This window comes from Danio rerio, chromosome 10, assembly GCF_049306965.1.
Source record: "Danio rerio strain Tuebingen ecotype United States chromosome 10, GRCz12tu, whole genome shotgun sequence".
In the NCBI taxonomy this organism is placed as follows: Eukaryota; Metazoa; Chordata; class Actinopteri; order Cypriniformes; family Danionidae; genus Danio; species Danio rerio.
This window is the reverse complement of record NC_133185.1, coordinates 36,362,851-36,379,013: the sequence shown is the minus strand read 5'-3', so window position 1 is coordinate 36,379,013 and position 16,163 is coordinate 36,362,851. Positions and strand designations below refer to the sequence as shown.

Genomic DNA, 16,163 nt, shown 5'->3' with positions numbered 1-16,163 from the left:
GGCAGCCATATTGCGCCTGACTCACACCAGATGATTGTTGGAGAGTGATAAAGCAATTTATCATATGGGGATGATTAGGAGGCCATGATAGACAGAGGCCAGTGGGGAAATTTGACCAGGAGGCAGGGGTTAAACCCCTACTCTTTTTCGAAGGACATCATGGGATTTTTAACAACTACGGTTTAACGTCTCATTTGAAATACGGCACTCACTGAGCAGTATAGAGTCCTATATACTATTCTGGGGCATTAGGACCCACACAGACTACAGTTTGAGCGCCCCCTGCTGGTCTTACTAACACCACTTCCGACAGCAACCTAGCTTTTCCCTGTGGTCTCCCATCCAGGTACTGACCAGTCACAGCCCTGCTTAGCTGTAGTGGGTGACCCTGTGAGAGTTGCAGAGAGCTGCCAGCAATAAGACTTTGACTTTAATTATGTGAAATTCAATGGGACGGTGCTGTGAAAAGAGGCAGGATATAACTAAGAACATTGCTAAAATAAATGATTCCTCCGTGTTTTACATTTCTGCACCAAGAGGTCATGTTTGGATTTTACACCTGATTTGCAGGCGTTCACCAAACTTCAGTGTTAGGGAAGCTACTCTGAACCTGTAGCTTGATAAGCTACAACTAGGCCCACACGAAATCTGAGCTCACAGAAATCTGCAGATTTTGAGTCTGTTTATTTACTTGTTTAAATGTGTGTAAATTTATATTTTTTAAGTTTTTAAATTAATTTCAGTAATATAATTGACTAATATGAAAATATTCATATGATTTATTTACAATACAGTTTGTAAAAATAATATTTTCTGTCTTTTAGTAGATATATTACACCGGAGACTTGCTTTGTTTATTAAATTAGTGGATCTATTTGTATTTGCATTTTAAACATTACATAAAAGTAAAAAAGGTATTATTTTTTATTTTATATATTAAACTTTTGGTTATGATACTCCCAAAATCATTCCACATAAATCTGCAGATCTTTTACAAAATTCTGCGCAGAAATAGCAAAAAAAGTCTGCAGATTCTGTTTGGCCCTGACTACAACCTACTCATCAGGGAAAGTAGCTAATCTACTGTCAAACTAAAGATCTAAAAATTAGTTAAAATTAGTAAAAGTTATTTCCTAAAAGTAGCTAGTTACATCGAAGATAGCATTTCAATGGTAATAAATGCCAATTTTAAGTGAAATATTTGGTAACTAAATACAATGTAAAGCAGTTATGATGTTAAAGTTTGATGTTTTATTACATAGTTTTCATCTTTCTCAGATTGACAGGAGTTAAAGTACAAAACTGCAACAAATGTAGCATTGCAATTAACTTAAAGTCTTGTGGTCGATGCTGTGCTGCTTCACAAAATTAAATGTAGCTTTTGTCAAGTGTTTGTACTCTTCTGCTTCCTGGAAAAAATAGCTAGCTACTGAAAAACCTACATTGTATTATAAGTAGCTACTGAATCTACTAAAGCTGCAGAAAATGCAGCTAAGCTAATAGCTGCACTGTAAAAACGTCAAGACAATATATAGTTCTATGTTCTACAACTTAAGTAAATCAGGTTTCAACTAAATATTTTAAGTTTGCAAAGTTGAACTTAATATTTAGTCAGTTTGATCAATGTAAGTTAAGATATCTAAAAAAAGTTAATTTGATTCAACTAAAAAGTTTTGATACTCAGCAAATTGCAATATATCATTGCAGGGGCTTGTGCTTTTGGTCTGACACATTCGCATGCTTGTGAATGGAAGTCAATGGGACGGAAAGTGTGGCGTGACCACATCTCAAGAGCGACACTGTAGTGTGTTGTTCCTGAATGAATTTGATGTTAAACAAACAATTTGTGTCAATTCTACAATAATTCATTCCATCCACCAATTCAAATACATACACTTTGCACACTTATGCATTTTTGTAATGTATAAGTTTTTTTTTGAAAGTACACTGGTGAACACTTCATTTGATAACAATCCATCTTGCAGAATATTCTGGAAATTACTTAAAAATTTTGGATTAAACATGAAAACATATGCATTGTTGAACATTTTTAAAACTAAAGTAATAAGTTCACAGAGGGCATTACTGTCAGTAAAGCACACAAACATGAACAAACACCCAACAAACAGTAGGAACATGTCATTTTTTTATCGCTCTGTTCTCTTTGTACAACATTCTAACACTGACCCATTGTTTGACAGTCTCTCCAATGACTCTCTTATCAGCCACTCGACTAAATAGGCTATTACAGCACTTTCGCTAAATGTATCGGTTGGGTCGTCCTCTCGGTGTCAAGTGTTTCATAAACAACCAAACTCGCTTTGCTTTTAGTATTTACAGTTTTCCAGTACCCTGAAACCACGTTCATAAAACATCATAGCATGTTTGGCTTCCTGTGGGGACCAGTTGGGTTTTTACTGTGTTTTTCTCTTAGATCTTTTATAAATGTGCACACCAGTCAAACGTTTTAGGTTTTTTGGGGGGCTGGTTTGCTCTTTGATTTACTTTCCTGCTCACCGAGACTGCATTTGTTTGATCAAAAATACATTAAAAACTTTCAACTGTGAATTATTATTAATATTATACAATTGAAATGAATTCTTTGCTTGTCAAGTGTACTGTAAAATAGTATTTATTGCGGTTATTTAATGCTTATTATAGTCTTCAGTGTCTTCAAAAATCATTATTAAATGATGATCTGCTGCTCAAAATAACATTTGTTATTATGATCAATGTTGACAATGGCTTCATATTTTTTAGGTGAAGCCATGGTACTACAAATACCAATGAAGTATATTTACTTTTAGGCCGTACTCACAGTAGGTAAAGTTGCCTTGAACCATGCTGAAACGCGATTGTCCCCCCTCCCTTCTTTTCCGACGACCTGCACTTACTCTGCATTTTGCCTCCCAATCCGGAGCTCGCTTACTTCATCAATGATGCGACTGTTCAATTAAACAGGAAGAGAAGTGCTCTCGCTCAGCACAGTGGACATTGCTTTAGTTATATCGGCTTGCGTTATTTTTAGTCGTTTTGGATGCAGCAACATGCAGTCAAATATTTTGCCGAACAGATCCGAGACTTTTCACTCTTATACATGTTCATGAAAGTCTTTGTGTTCATGAAAGCGAGGGATTTGCGTCTTTAATAAACTATGATAGTTCATGTTCAATCAAAAGTAAGAATGATTAGTAAATCCATATGAAACAGTCCCCATAAGGAACATTGCGTCTTCAGTTTCGGGCTCAGGCACGCTTTGCACTCACACTACAAGCGTATCGCTCCAAAGCTCAAACGAACCGTGCTCTGGCACACATTTTCCAACCGGGCCATTTCATTCTGCTGTAGTGACCTCTGATAAATAAGTGACTAAGCCGAAGGAAAATGAATAAATAAATGAGTATACTTAATTTTATTCTTCAAGAACACAATCAATTGCTTAAGAGTGAAAGTAAAGATGTTTTTTATATAAAAATATTTATATTTCTAAAATGATTTCTGAAAGATCAAGTAACAGAACACTGGAGTAATTAAACAGAATTTTAGCTTTAAATTACAAGAATAAATTAAAGTTTAAACAAATCAATAAGAGAAGAGTTTTCAAAAGAAACTTTTTTGTTATTTGAGAGTTTTTTTAATTGTAATTATATATATATATATATATATATATATATATATATATATATATATATATATATATATATATATATATATATATATATGACATTTTTGGTATTTTAAATCAAATAAATGCAGTCTTGGTGAGTAGAATAGGCTTTTAAAAAAATATTTTGCTTTGTAGTCAGATCTCTTACAGATGTGCTTTTCTTTCCAGATCCGAGGAGGGAAGCTGATGATTTCTAACACGCGCAAAAGTGATGCCGGGATGTATGTCTGTGTCGGCACCAATATGGTTGGAGAGAAGGACAGCGATCCTGCTGAGCTTGTAGTGTTTGGTGTGTTTGTGGATCTGCTCTTCAGTCTTTTTTATTATTATTTAATTTTAGTTTTGCTTTCTCTGTGTCACACTAATCTCTCCGTAAATCTCTTTCTCTTGTAGAGCGGCCCATGTTTGTGCGCAGACCTGTGAATCAGGTGGTTCTTGCTGATGATACAGTGGATTTCCAGTGTGAGGTTCAAGGAGACCCAGCTCCTACCATACGCTGGAAGAAAGAGGAAGGAGAACTGCCTCGGGGAAGGTGAGACTCAAACACAAGTAATGAAATTGTTGGCATGAAATAAATAAATAAATAAACAAACAAACAAACAAACAAACAAACAAACAAACAAACAAATAAATAAATAAATAAATAAATAAATATCGATTGATTAATAGACTAACAGATAGAGAAATAATTGCTTTTTTTGCTTTAACAATCCATTTCCTAATTGTTATATGTTTATATAATTGAGGTAACATTTAAAAAAAGCTAAAGCTTGCTATGAAGGAAAATCCAGATATTACATAAACTATTCCAAGATGTTTATTATTAAGATAAGATAAGATAAGATATTAATAAGTTATTTGAACATTACAGGTAGTACACACATGCATAAAAAATGCTTGAATATTCCATACTACCACTGCTATTGCTTCTTGAAAAAAAATAATAATAATCATCATTGTAGATCAAAAAAGTTGATGTCATATAATATGTTAATATTTGTTAATATTTAAAATTTCTATTTAATAAAGCTTTAATATGTTTTAAAATTAATAATTGCTCTGCATTAGCAATATGATAAATCATGAAACTTAATCCATTAAAAAGAACTTTTATTTATTTATTTATTTATTTATTTATTTAGGATCAGGCAGTATTCACTGCAAAACCACTTTTTTATAAAGCATGTCTTTAAAAAATTTTTTTGAAGCCTTATATGGGACCACAATTGTAAAAAATTCAGCAATTTTAATCAAGTCATCCTTACGGCAGCGATCCGACTGTGCTGTGCTTGGAGAAAGTAAAAAGCAGTCAAATCCAAATCCATGTTAACACGATTCACTACTCCTCCCACACCAAAAAGAAAGCAGCCAAACAAAGAATAAATTGAAATGACTTTTTAATCCAATGCGCATCCAAGTTTTTGATGTACAAAAACAAAGGACGAGCCCTACACTTTGTTACGACTCTGGTCTAGGGTTAAGGACGTAACATAAAAGAACATTGGACAAAAAAAAATCAAACCTCGGAGTCAGGTCCGTTTATTTTTCTTTTTTTCTTTTTTCTTTTTCTTTTTTTAAACACCTAAAATGTGAAGCTGAATACCTCAAAGAGGTAATAAACAAAAATAAACAAAAATCTCTCTCTCTCTCTCTCTCTCTCTCTCTCTCTCTCTCTCTCTCTCTATATATATATATATATATATATATATATATATATATATATATATATATATATATATATATATATATATATATATATATATATATAAAATCTGGAGAAAGTATTTACAGAAAAGAAAAGTGTGGCGTCCAACCACTACTGCTTATCACCGTGTATATACAAAGAACAGTAGTTACAATAACAACAAATAAACCAAAAACAAAATAACAAGGGGGAAAACACAGATGGATAATCAACAAATACAGTAAAAATGTATAAACACACCAAAACGTGAAAACACAATCAAAAATAACACTTGCAACTATGTAATTCTCTTATAACAACAACTCGATCTCCCTCTCCATGCCCGTTTTTTTCTTTTTTTTTTAAAGATGCCCTGGGTCACTCCAGCCAATCCCAGGGCACGTTGTCTGCAGATAAAAAGAGAGGGAGAGAGAGACACACACACATCTGCAAACACAACAGTTCATATTTTTTTTTATTACATCTCACTATATAATCATTTTATATACTGTAAAATAGGCATACGTTAAATAATGTATATGCGTAAAATATTTTGGAATAGCTGGTGGTTCATTTCACTGTTGCGACCCCTGATAAATGTGAAATTAAGCTGAAGGAAAATAAATGATTAATGCATAAGTATTAATTACTAAAATAAATGTTTGTTATTAATTACATTTTCACACTTAAAGCATTAACATTTGCTGTACCAAAACCTGAGGCAGCTGGCGGAGAACAGTGCAACTCAGTTTACAGACCATAAAACTAGAGAGTAATCCGATTGTGTGTGGATGTGTTTCTTGGCAGGTTTGAGATCCGTGCCGACAACAGCCTGCGTCTGACTCAGGTGAAGGCTGAAGATGAAGGCTCCTACACCTGTTTATCAGAGAACAGCGTGGGCAAAGCTGAAGCATCCGGATCGCTTCAGGTCCACGGTGAGTTTACAACAACTCTGCAGATGCACAAATGATGCTTAGCTCAGTAACTCTCACTCCAGCGCACACACACACACACACACACACACACATATCCACACAGCAGGACGTCTGATGGAACTGACAATAATTCTATTATATTCTTCCCTCTGACTTTTGCATCTTTCTCACACACTCAATCGAGTCTGAATTTTATTAGACGGAGCATGCACATGCACATGCACACACACACACACACACGTGCTGGCTTTGCATTTTGCTGATTACAGAAGCGAAAGTGCTATAGCAACAGTCATTTATTTAAAGCTGCCAGATGCAATTAACATAATTCCATCTGGTTAGCGGCACATCTTGCTTCATAAAACATGACGGTGGGCTTGGTGAACATGCACGCATTAAGAATATTCCACACACTTAATAGTTGTTTATGGCCGCGCACATGCTGTGAGTGATTTCACCTGACAGCTGACTGAAGATGATTCAACTTGCGAGCGAAAAAAGCGAAATGTTATTTGTGGCTTTGCAGAAATGTTGTTGGCAACACTGGGAGACTGACTGAAGCTACAACACGATTTGGAACGGGTTTATTTTTGTGCGCGTCATGTTGGAATTAGCATAGCTCTGAGCTTATGGCTTGATTCTGTTTATATCTTTGTCGAAGCTTGGATTTTCTGCCAAGAAGGAAGTTCTGATTTGTTCAGTTATGTTTTAATATAACTAAATTGCTTATATTTGCAAAAGATAATAACTTGACTTCTAGTTGATCATTTGTAAAAGTGGCAGAAGGTAGATTTTTATGATGAAACATCTGTTGATCTGCATCCCAATCATAACAAATACTGCAGAAGGCCTTCTGGAACCTGCATGGACTCAAGATACTCACAGAAATCAGTCAAGTTTGGTCAAAGAAAAATTATGGTTTGGGGTTACATTCAGTATGGGGGCATGCAAGAGATCTGCAGAGTGGATGGCAACATCAACAGCCTGAGGTATCAAGACATTTGTGCTGCCCATTACATTACAAGACACAGGAGAGGGCAAATTCTTCAGCAGGATAGTGCTCCTTCTCACACTTCAGCCTCCAAATCAAAGTTCCTGAAAGAAAAGAAGGTCAAGGTGATCCGGGATTGGCCAGCCCAGTCACCAGATATGAACATCATTGAGCATGTCTGGGGTAAGATGAAGGAGGAGGCATTGAAGATGAATTCTAAGAATATTGATGAACTCTGGGAGTCCTGCAAGAACGCTTTCTTTGCCATTCCAGATGACTTTATTAATAAGTTATTTGAGTCATTGCAGAGAAGCTCAAGCTTCCAAGCTTATGGAAGTCAGACACAATATTAATTCTTTTTCCACTACACCATCACTATATATTCTGTACTGTACATTATTTCTGTTAAGTAACAAGACTTTTGTCTAAGCAAAGTCAGACTTTACTGTCCTAATTAAATAATTAAAAAAACAAGGCATGAGCATGTTTTATTTTGGTAAAATAAGCATAATCTAGAGGCTTTTGTCTTTCATATAAGCCAATTCTGATACCAAACGTTCAACTAGAAGTCAACTTATTATTTGTTGTTCCTTAAACATGGATAGGTGACAAGACGTTTTCCAGGTAGTGTATTTCTTTCATTTATTATTATTATTATTATTATTAATATTAATATTATTATTTGATTTAAATCAAGCAGAGACTACCTAAATAATCAGTTGAAAGTGCACAAATTTAAAGGTAAAACTATTAGTCCTACTATTAATGTTTTATCATTTTATTTCTCTAGTGTTTAAGTTTATTTAGGTAAGTCACTGGACAACCATGGTTTGTTCTGTAGCCATTAGAAAAAGATAATTTCTTAGGGGCGATAAAAATATTAAACTTAGAGTTTGTTTAACAATAAACTAAAACCCACTTTAATTCCAAACAAACTAAAAGAAATAACAGTTTCTTCAGAAGAAGTAAAATGATGAATCACTTGGCAAATATTTGAAAAATAAATAAAAAGTTTTTTTTTATTATATATAATAATAATAATAATAATAATAATAAATAATAATAATAAAATACATAATAATGATGATGATGATGATGATGAATAAAAAAATACTAATGATGATAATAAATAATAATAATAATAATAATAATAATAATAATAATAATAATAAAACATAATAATAATAATAATAATAATAATAATAATAATAATAAAACTATACTAATGTTTTTAATATAATTTCATTAGTGTTATATTTATATTTTATGTATTTTGGTAAGTAAATATTAATATTTCTAAACTTAATAAGAATTTTAAAAATCATCAGCCACAGAAGTGCACATAAATATTCAAGTGTTGTCATAGAAACACAAAAGAAAGTTGTGAGTCCAAGGATGTCAACAGCTCTGAGTGGTCTTGTAATTATGGTAATTCCAACATGACATAAACGAAACATTAATTTAGAGTTTCTCTCATCACTTCCTCCTCATCTCCTCTTCTTCCTGTCACTGCTGCCTGTTGTTGTTGTTTCTTCCTGCTTGTGATTCATTAATCATTCTGACATTTTTTTCCTTTCATGTTCTAAATACATAGAAACTAAATCCAACTTTCCAGTCCACCCATCTCATTTTTTTATCCATTTTGTTTTGTCTCTCTCTCCATCCTCATCTCCATTGTAGTGGGCCCATCTCGTAAGTACCATTGCATTTCATTTCTCTGCATGCAAGTGCGTGTGAATGTGTGTGTTTGCTTCACATTTTTTGGAGGCTGTGATTGGTTGTGACAGGGTTAAGACTCTGTCGCTGGTCATTCTCTTCTGCATACTTGCTTGTTTCTCATTGTTGTTTCTGACCTGTGTTCAATTTTCCCTTGAATGGAAATTTCCCAAATATTGTGATTCATTTAAATCCACACAAATCAAAATTGACCTGACCTAACATAAAAAGTAGAACTTCATAATGATATATATATATATATATATATATATATATATATATATATATATATATATATATATATATATATATATATATATATATATATATATATATATATATTGTGCAGCTGTAAATTAAGGCATTTCTCTACAACTGCAATTAAGACACAGAATTCATCTTTTTATACTTTGTGACATGGTAAGTTATACAGGTTTGGAATGATGACAGAATCACACTCAGAATCATCCCTCTACATACAAAAGTAATGAGTGTCTATTCTTGTCCAGCACATTAAATCAGAAATTCAGTTCCGCAGTCAAAAACTACATCTAAACTGTAGGTTTTTGAAACTTCTAAGGCTTTTTAAATGTTGGCGGCTTTGGATGTCCTTTACTGTGTGGAATTATAAAGGGTCATTATCTAATGCACCACACAAGTGACCTCTGTCCTTACACTCAAGACTGCAAGAAAAGCATGATCAAATTAGCCACTAAAAGAGAGGTCCTCTGCGCCAAAGCCTGACTGTTGTTTCTGCAATCCCCATAATGCATCGGTGGATGTGAGTTCTGGAAGATCTGAAGGAACTGGAGCTGATGTTTTCCACAATGGTTTTGTGCAGTGTGGCCCAGTCAGTCAGCTTGAACAAGTCCATATTGTCAGCAGAAACCACTCGGGTTTGGCTTTGAAGCCCTTCGGAATCACCAAGCCTACAATCCTTTCACTTTTTAAAGTGTTCATAAATAGCATAAAGTAAATACTCGCACTTCTGACTTTTTTGGAGCTTGGGTTTTCTACCGCTTGCTTTGTTTTTCTTTCAAGAGCTGTATTTAACTATATGCACAATGAGCACATGTGACCGAGAAGTGGTTTTAAATATATATCAAGGAAAAATATTGTTTTTTCTTCACAATCTGATGCTGACAGTGCAGGTCGGTGACAGCCAGACAGACCAACCAACAGACAGACTGGCAGAATGAAAGAAACAGCAAATTTTCAGAGGAAAGCAAAGACGTTGTTCTCCTTTTAAGGGGGTAAAAAGAAATGTGGTAGCTTTCATACAGGCCAGCTTTGGAGCTTTTATTGTATCTTGTGTTATTTGTACTTTGGATAAGTTACATTTAATTGAAAGTTTGGGAAATGCACTCTGTTGTGCCCACCTATGCAAAACTTTTAGGCACTGAAGTCAACATCAAAGGTACCTCTATCAGTTTGAGCATTCTTATTAATGTATCAGATGAGGTATTTCTAGCTCTAGAAAGATAATGGGAAGTATTTCATAGATTGAAATATTCTAATTAGGGATGCATCAAATTTTCGACTACCCGAAAATTATCATCAGAAAAAGAAAAAAACTGAAAATCATTCATCCAGAAGAGAAAAACTGTTAAATGTATTAGTTAAAAAAGAGGTGTTCCGCGTGCTGATTTCACTTTGCTTCCAGTCACTGTGTGGTATGAAGAGACTTTTACACTGGACATGGAAAGTACTGCACTGTGGAACCCATTCATGTCAATAGCTTGTGCCATGCAGGGGAGGTTGCAATGGTCAAAGCAATGATCAGAGTTCAAAATAGCTCAATATTTTGCAAATACTCAGCAGAAAACCAAAGACTGTCTAAATGAATCGCTGAAAGGATATTTGGTAACACTTTAAAATAATGGTATAATAATTCATGTTATTTAATGTATTGAAGAAATGAATGAATGCATGAACAAACAATTAGTAATACATTTATTAATGTTTTTATTCTTCTTTGTAATGTTAGTTAATGTTATTTAAGTTAAATAACGTTTGCCCTTTGTTAACTCACAACGCATTTACTAATGTTAACAAGCACAACTTTGGATTTTAATAATGCATTACTAAATGTTGAACTATGATTATTAAATGCTTTACAAGATTATTTAAATTTAGTTAATGTTAATGTAAACACATAAACTAACATTAACTAATGGACTATTATTTTTAAAGTGTCATATTATTTTAGTTATATATTTTTTTCTATTACCTGATATTTAGTATACTTGTTGCAGTACTGTGCTATCGTGGCAAGGCTAGTATAAAAAAAATGTTCAATAAAATGTGATTATGGGGCGGCACAGTGGCTCAGTGGCACCTCACAGCAAGAAGGTCACTTGTTTAAGTCCCAGCTGGGCCAGTTGGTGTTTCTGTGTGGAGTTTGCATGTTCTCCCTGTGTCCACGTAGGTTTTCTCCAGGGGATCTATTTCCCCCACAGTCCAAAGACATGCACTTTAGATTAATTGGATTAATTAAATTGGCAGTAGTGAATGAGTGTGTGTGAATAAGTGTGTATGGGTGTTTCCCAGTACTGGGTTGCAGCTGGAATGGCATGCTGGAATAGTTGGTGGTAAATTCCGCTGTGGTGACCTCTGAAATAGAGACTAAGCCAAAGGAAAATGAATGAATAATAAAAAAGTGGTTATTTTATTGGCTTATTTTTTTTAATCAGTACATTTGAGTTTACTTACAGTTATTGAGTTAAGTGTAAAAAAACTCTTTCAAAAAATAAAACTTACTCAAAAAAAAGTTTCTTATGCTCCTGAACGATGATCAAAAATACATCAGAGCAGCATTTTTGTAAATATTAATTAAGCATGCACTGTGTTCAGCCAATATTTGTTTGCCTTGATATTTCCATGTATATTAAGTTGTAAGCTTTCCAATATGCTAATAAGACACTTGAAATTAACTTCTTTTGTTCTTCATCCTTAAAAGGCAGATGCAAATGTAGACGGTGAAACACTAAATTTGAGCTTACACAAGATTCAAAATGAACTTCGAGCTTAGCTATGTATGAAAAACCAGACATTTAATACACACCGGGTTAGATTAGTCAGACTCTGTGTGAGGGAGAAACCGAAAAGACACCCAGTCTTCTTTCCACTAAAGATGAAGGATCCGTTTCATCATTCGCACACAGCGTTGCAAAATAATCCACAGCAGGTTCCCTCAACTGCCCTCTCCATTAGCATGTCTAAGACCAGAGACAATAAATATGATATAAACCCATGTAGCACCAGATTAATCCTGCGGCACCAGGGCGCCCCTCCAACAGTGCTCTTTTTAAGCTGTCCCAAAAAAAAGTGTCACATTCCGAACTGATCTTTTAGCCCAGGAATATTACAGCATCCTCAAGGGGAGTATTTAAAACAGCACATGCTTTTTTGAGAAGCCGCATTTATGTAGATCGCTCTCTCTCTCTCGTTTTGATCATGCAGTAAATACAAATTTGGCAGGTATCACTGGACAGAAATGGCTGCTCAGCTAAGCATTGTAAACATATGCCCTGTATTGGTGTAGATAACCTGCAATGCTGTAAAGCGTTTAATCGGTTACACTCTGAAGACTGTATTAATTGCATGTAGGGGGTTTTAATTGCAGCGCTGAGCACTGAAGCATGGCTTTTCCACCATTTCTGCCTGCATCAGTGTTCGACGCTGACAACTGCCTGTCATTTGGGGTCCCTCTGGGGACAGATGTGATGTTGGAAGACTTTGTGTATCTGTGTATGAGTTTGCGGCGATGTCTACGCTAACCGATAACTCTCCCAGAGGGATTGTGAAGGTGTTGAATACTTAAGCATCTTTGGAGTAAATAAAATTCCATGCGAAATTTTTAGCTTCAACACTTTTTGTTCAGTCTGTTTGAGCGCGTGACACCGCTGACCCGTCACTGGCCGGCCAGCCAGCCTGGCACCTTCACAGATCTGTCTACTGCTATTCCATCAAATACACCATCTGTGATACTTCCAGGATGACAGCAAGACTTATTGATATCTTAACAGATGGCTTTCTATCTATAACTTGGAATAGTTGCAGTAGTTCTGTTTTTTATAGAATATGAAGATGTTTTCGAAGTTATGTGTACCATCTGTGATGTCTAAGGGCTTATGGATATAGCCTCAGTCTGTTTTTATATATATTTGATTAATTTGAGATATATTTTATAGATATTCATAGCTAAATTACAATGAGTGTAAATCCTTCATAATCGTCAGCATTTTGCCTACTTTATACAGGAACGTTACAGTGGAATATACTGCCATCTATTCTAATAATCTATCAATATTATACCAATTTTAATAAAACAATGTTAGAATTATCTAAATGTTATCTTATGAGATGGTTTACCTTGCAGTAGTTAGTTTTATTTTATGCATAACCTAAATTTTTTTTGTTCTTTTGGTAACATCAGAAGAGAAACACTACTAATAATTAATATTATTAATAATATTTTACAATATTTTTAAAGAGTGTTAAAAAAATAACGTTACAGTAAGATTTGGTAATTTTTGGTATTACCACAGTAAGATGTGTGTATTAACATAATCTACATTAGTTAATATGAAAGATACTTTATAAAAACTTTAATAAAAATGTTTATTAATCTTTGTTAACATTTAAAAATACAGATTTTGAATTTAGTAATTTATTAGTACAATTTATTAATGAAAATAAGATCATGTAAAATAACCAACACAGGCTAATTCTGAAAACGTAGCGCTTTATACTGTGCGTTTCTAGAGATTGCGAATTATGTAGCCAGAGCTACATATGGCTGCATTTCGTCTTTAAAACGAACTTTATGGGGTGGTATGACGCCATTCCTTTTCTGCTTTTGCTGACTGCTTACCTGCATCTGGACAGCTTTTCTGCTGTTATCAGTTTGTCCGGTAGCTTGACATGTATGTCTTCGGATTTGAGACAAAGAGCGGAGTTGACCGCTACGTCAGGGTTCGAGTTCCGTGAAGAATTGCAGAAAGCAGATAAGATGAACACAGAAGCCAAAAAACAAAAAAAAAACAAGTAAATAACAGGGCGAGAATGTGATAAAATCTGAAAACATGGTAAAAATCAGGCTTTTCTTTTTCGGGATTGCTTTTCAAAACACTGCGGTTGGGTTTAGGGAAGTGGGTTTTCAGCTCAATTGGTGTTTTTTAACATACTTTTGGTTGGGTTTAGGGAAGGGGTAGGGTGGGAGAATCAGTTGGTTGATCAGTCAGTCAGTAAACAGTGGCCCTGGTGGATTCACGTGAGAATGGCACTTGCGATAAAAAATTTGAGATCTGAAAAAGCACTCACAGCAGCCTCTGGCAGGTTCGCAAAAACTGCAAAAAACGTAGCTCCTGGAACACATTTGGTGCTCTCCAGAAATGTACATAGGGGTACATAATCAGAACGAGCCTGGGTTGGAAATAACACTTCACAACAGTGTGTTTATTAACTAACGTTACCAAATAAAAGGTCTGTTTTTTAATATCTAACTTCAGAAAAGAAATTAAAGTTAAATCCTAAAATTAAGGATTTGTGTATAATTTTGTTGCACCATTTTTATTTTTATAAATAATTTAGCTTAATTTATTTGACCCCTATATCAAAAACCTGGCACCTTTCTTGAATTTAATATATTTATAAATGTGATGTGTTTTCCAGTGACAGCGGCATTATGTGTTTATCAAACCCTGTCCTTAAATCTTTTCCCTGTCATATCACATTAGCATGCGCGTGACACCTCCATTCTATCCTTCTGCAAAACTCCATGCTGTTTCAGTAATGTTGTTTTAACTGCTAATTATTTATCACAGCCCAGGGCACATTCTCTTGGTAGCATTTCCACTTCTTGCTGTTACATTGTCAAGTCATTTTTTAGCATGAAATCCCTTGAGACTGCATGTGTGTGTGTTAGTGTGGTTCAGCAACATCTTATTTTTTTACATCTTAGTTGTCAGATTTTTCCCTGTATATTTTCACATTCATATATATTCGTTTATGTATATTTAAAAAGAAAACTCATACATTTCCCAGGTGTTGCATACCCTTAAGTCAATATTTCAGTCCTTGCATCAGCCCAGGTGAGAAATACAGTCAATACCGCAAGGCAAATAGGGAATTGGTGTCGTTACCTTACTGGTTTGCTTTGATGTCCCTCCAGACTAGTGTCCCAAATTATAGCGACAAGGGATGTGTTTCAGATTTGACCTCCGGAGTTAGTGATATGGCTTCTGCTTGACCTCAGGACAGCAACCTCGTGACCCTTGTGGTCATGCTCCCTATTGGGCCTTGTTCTGTTTTAGCATGCTTGTCGCCTCCAAGCTGTGATTCAGCCTACGCCCTATGACAGAAACTGCAAAAAAAAGCCAGCAGGCAAGCAGACAGGGAGCCAATCGGTAAATTGATCTAAGCCAGCTGCATTGACGTATATTGCATCTTTTGGATTGCATTTGACTTCTGTAATGAGAGTGATAAAAAAAATAGAAAGGGAAAGACTAAGAGTATCGGTGAACCGAAATACAGAGCGATCGTGAAACAAATAGAGTGCAGTTTGTTAGTCACATTAGTAGGGAAGATGCAACCGCCTATCAGCCCTCTGGCTTGATGAATTAGTGGGAAATTTAAGGTGAGCTAAAGGAGAAAGCCCTTCCTGAGTATAAATGCATGTTGTCAGAGCCGACGTGTCACTCTAATCGTGTGTGAAATGCAGGGAGAAAAAAATTGCACAGGAGTGGCGAGGAGGATGAGAAATCAATTAGCCCCGCTGAAGGTTAAAGGTGGCAGTGGTGCACATTCACAGGCGCCTGATAAAGGGCAATAGAATGGAAATAGTCAATAGCCATCAGTCGCAGCCGTGCCTGAACACCTGAAGGCCGATCATCAGTTTCATTTATATTCCATCCTTGATGCCAAAATTTCAATCTTCTTCTATCACACTGCATCCTCTACTAATATGGGAGTTTGTTTCTGCTAAAGGGCTGTTTACCAGGATGTTTACCAGCTGTCTATCCATTCATCTAGTTATCATTACATCTGTTCATTCTTATATCTTATATCATATGTCTATTTTTATATATAATCTTTCATCCATTTATCCTTATGTTTATCATCATATCATATTGAATATTCTATCCATCCATCCATCCATCCATCCAT

General features: G+C 34.9%; 1 protein-coding gene across 7 annotated transcripts in view; it reads left to right on the top strand.

Annotated features, from left to right (window-relative positions):
- robo3 (roundabout, axon guidance receptor, homolog 3 (Drosophila)) overlaps positions 1-16,163 on the top strand; it is a 265,569-nt gene that overhangs the window by 180,018 nt on the left and 69,388 nt on the right. For 4 of the 7 annotated variants that reach the window (XM_005172638.5, NM_001328416.1, XM_073913514.1 and 1 more), the window contains exons 4-6: positions 3,836-3,956; positions 4,061-4,199; positions 6,159-6,286. In XM_005172638.5, the coding sequence (XP_005172695.1) occupies positions 3,836-3,956; positions 4,061-4,199; positions 6,159-6,286 (388 nt within the window). Of the gene's footprint in view, positions 1-3,835; positions 3,957-4,060; positions 4,200-6,158; positions 6,287-8,957; positions 8,970-16,163 lie in introns of all 7 variants that reach the window. The other 3 variants (XM_005172637.5, XM_005172636.5, XM_017357931.3) reach the window with 1 other exon arrangement.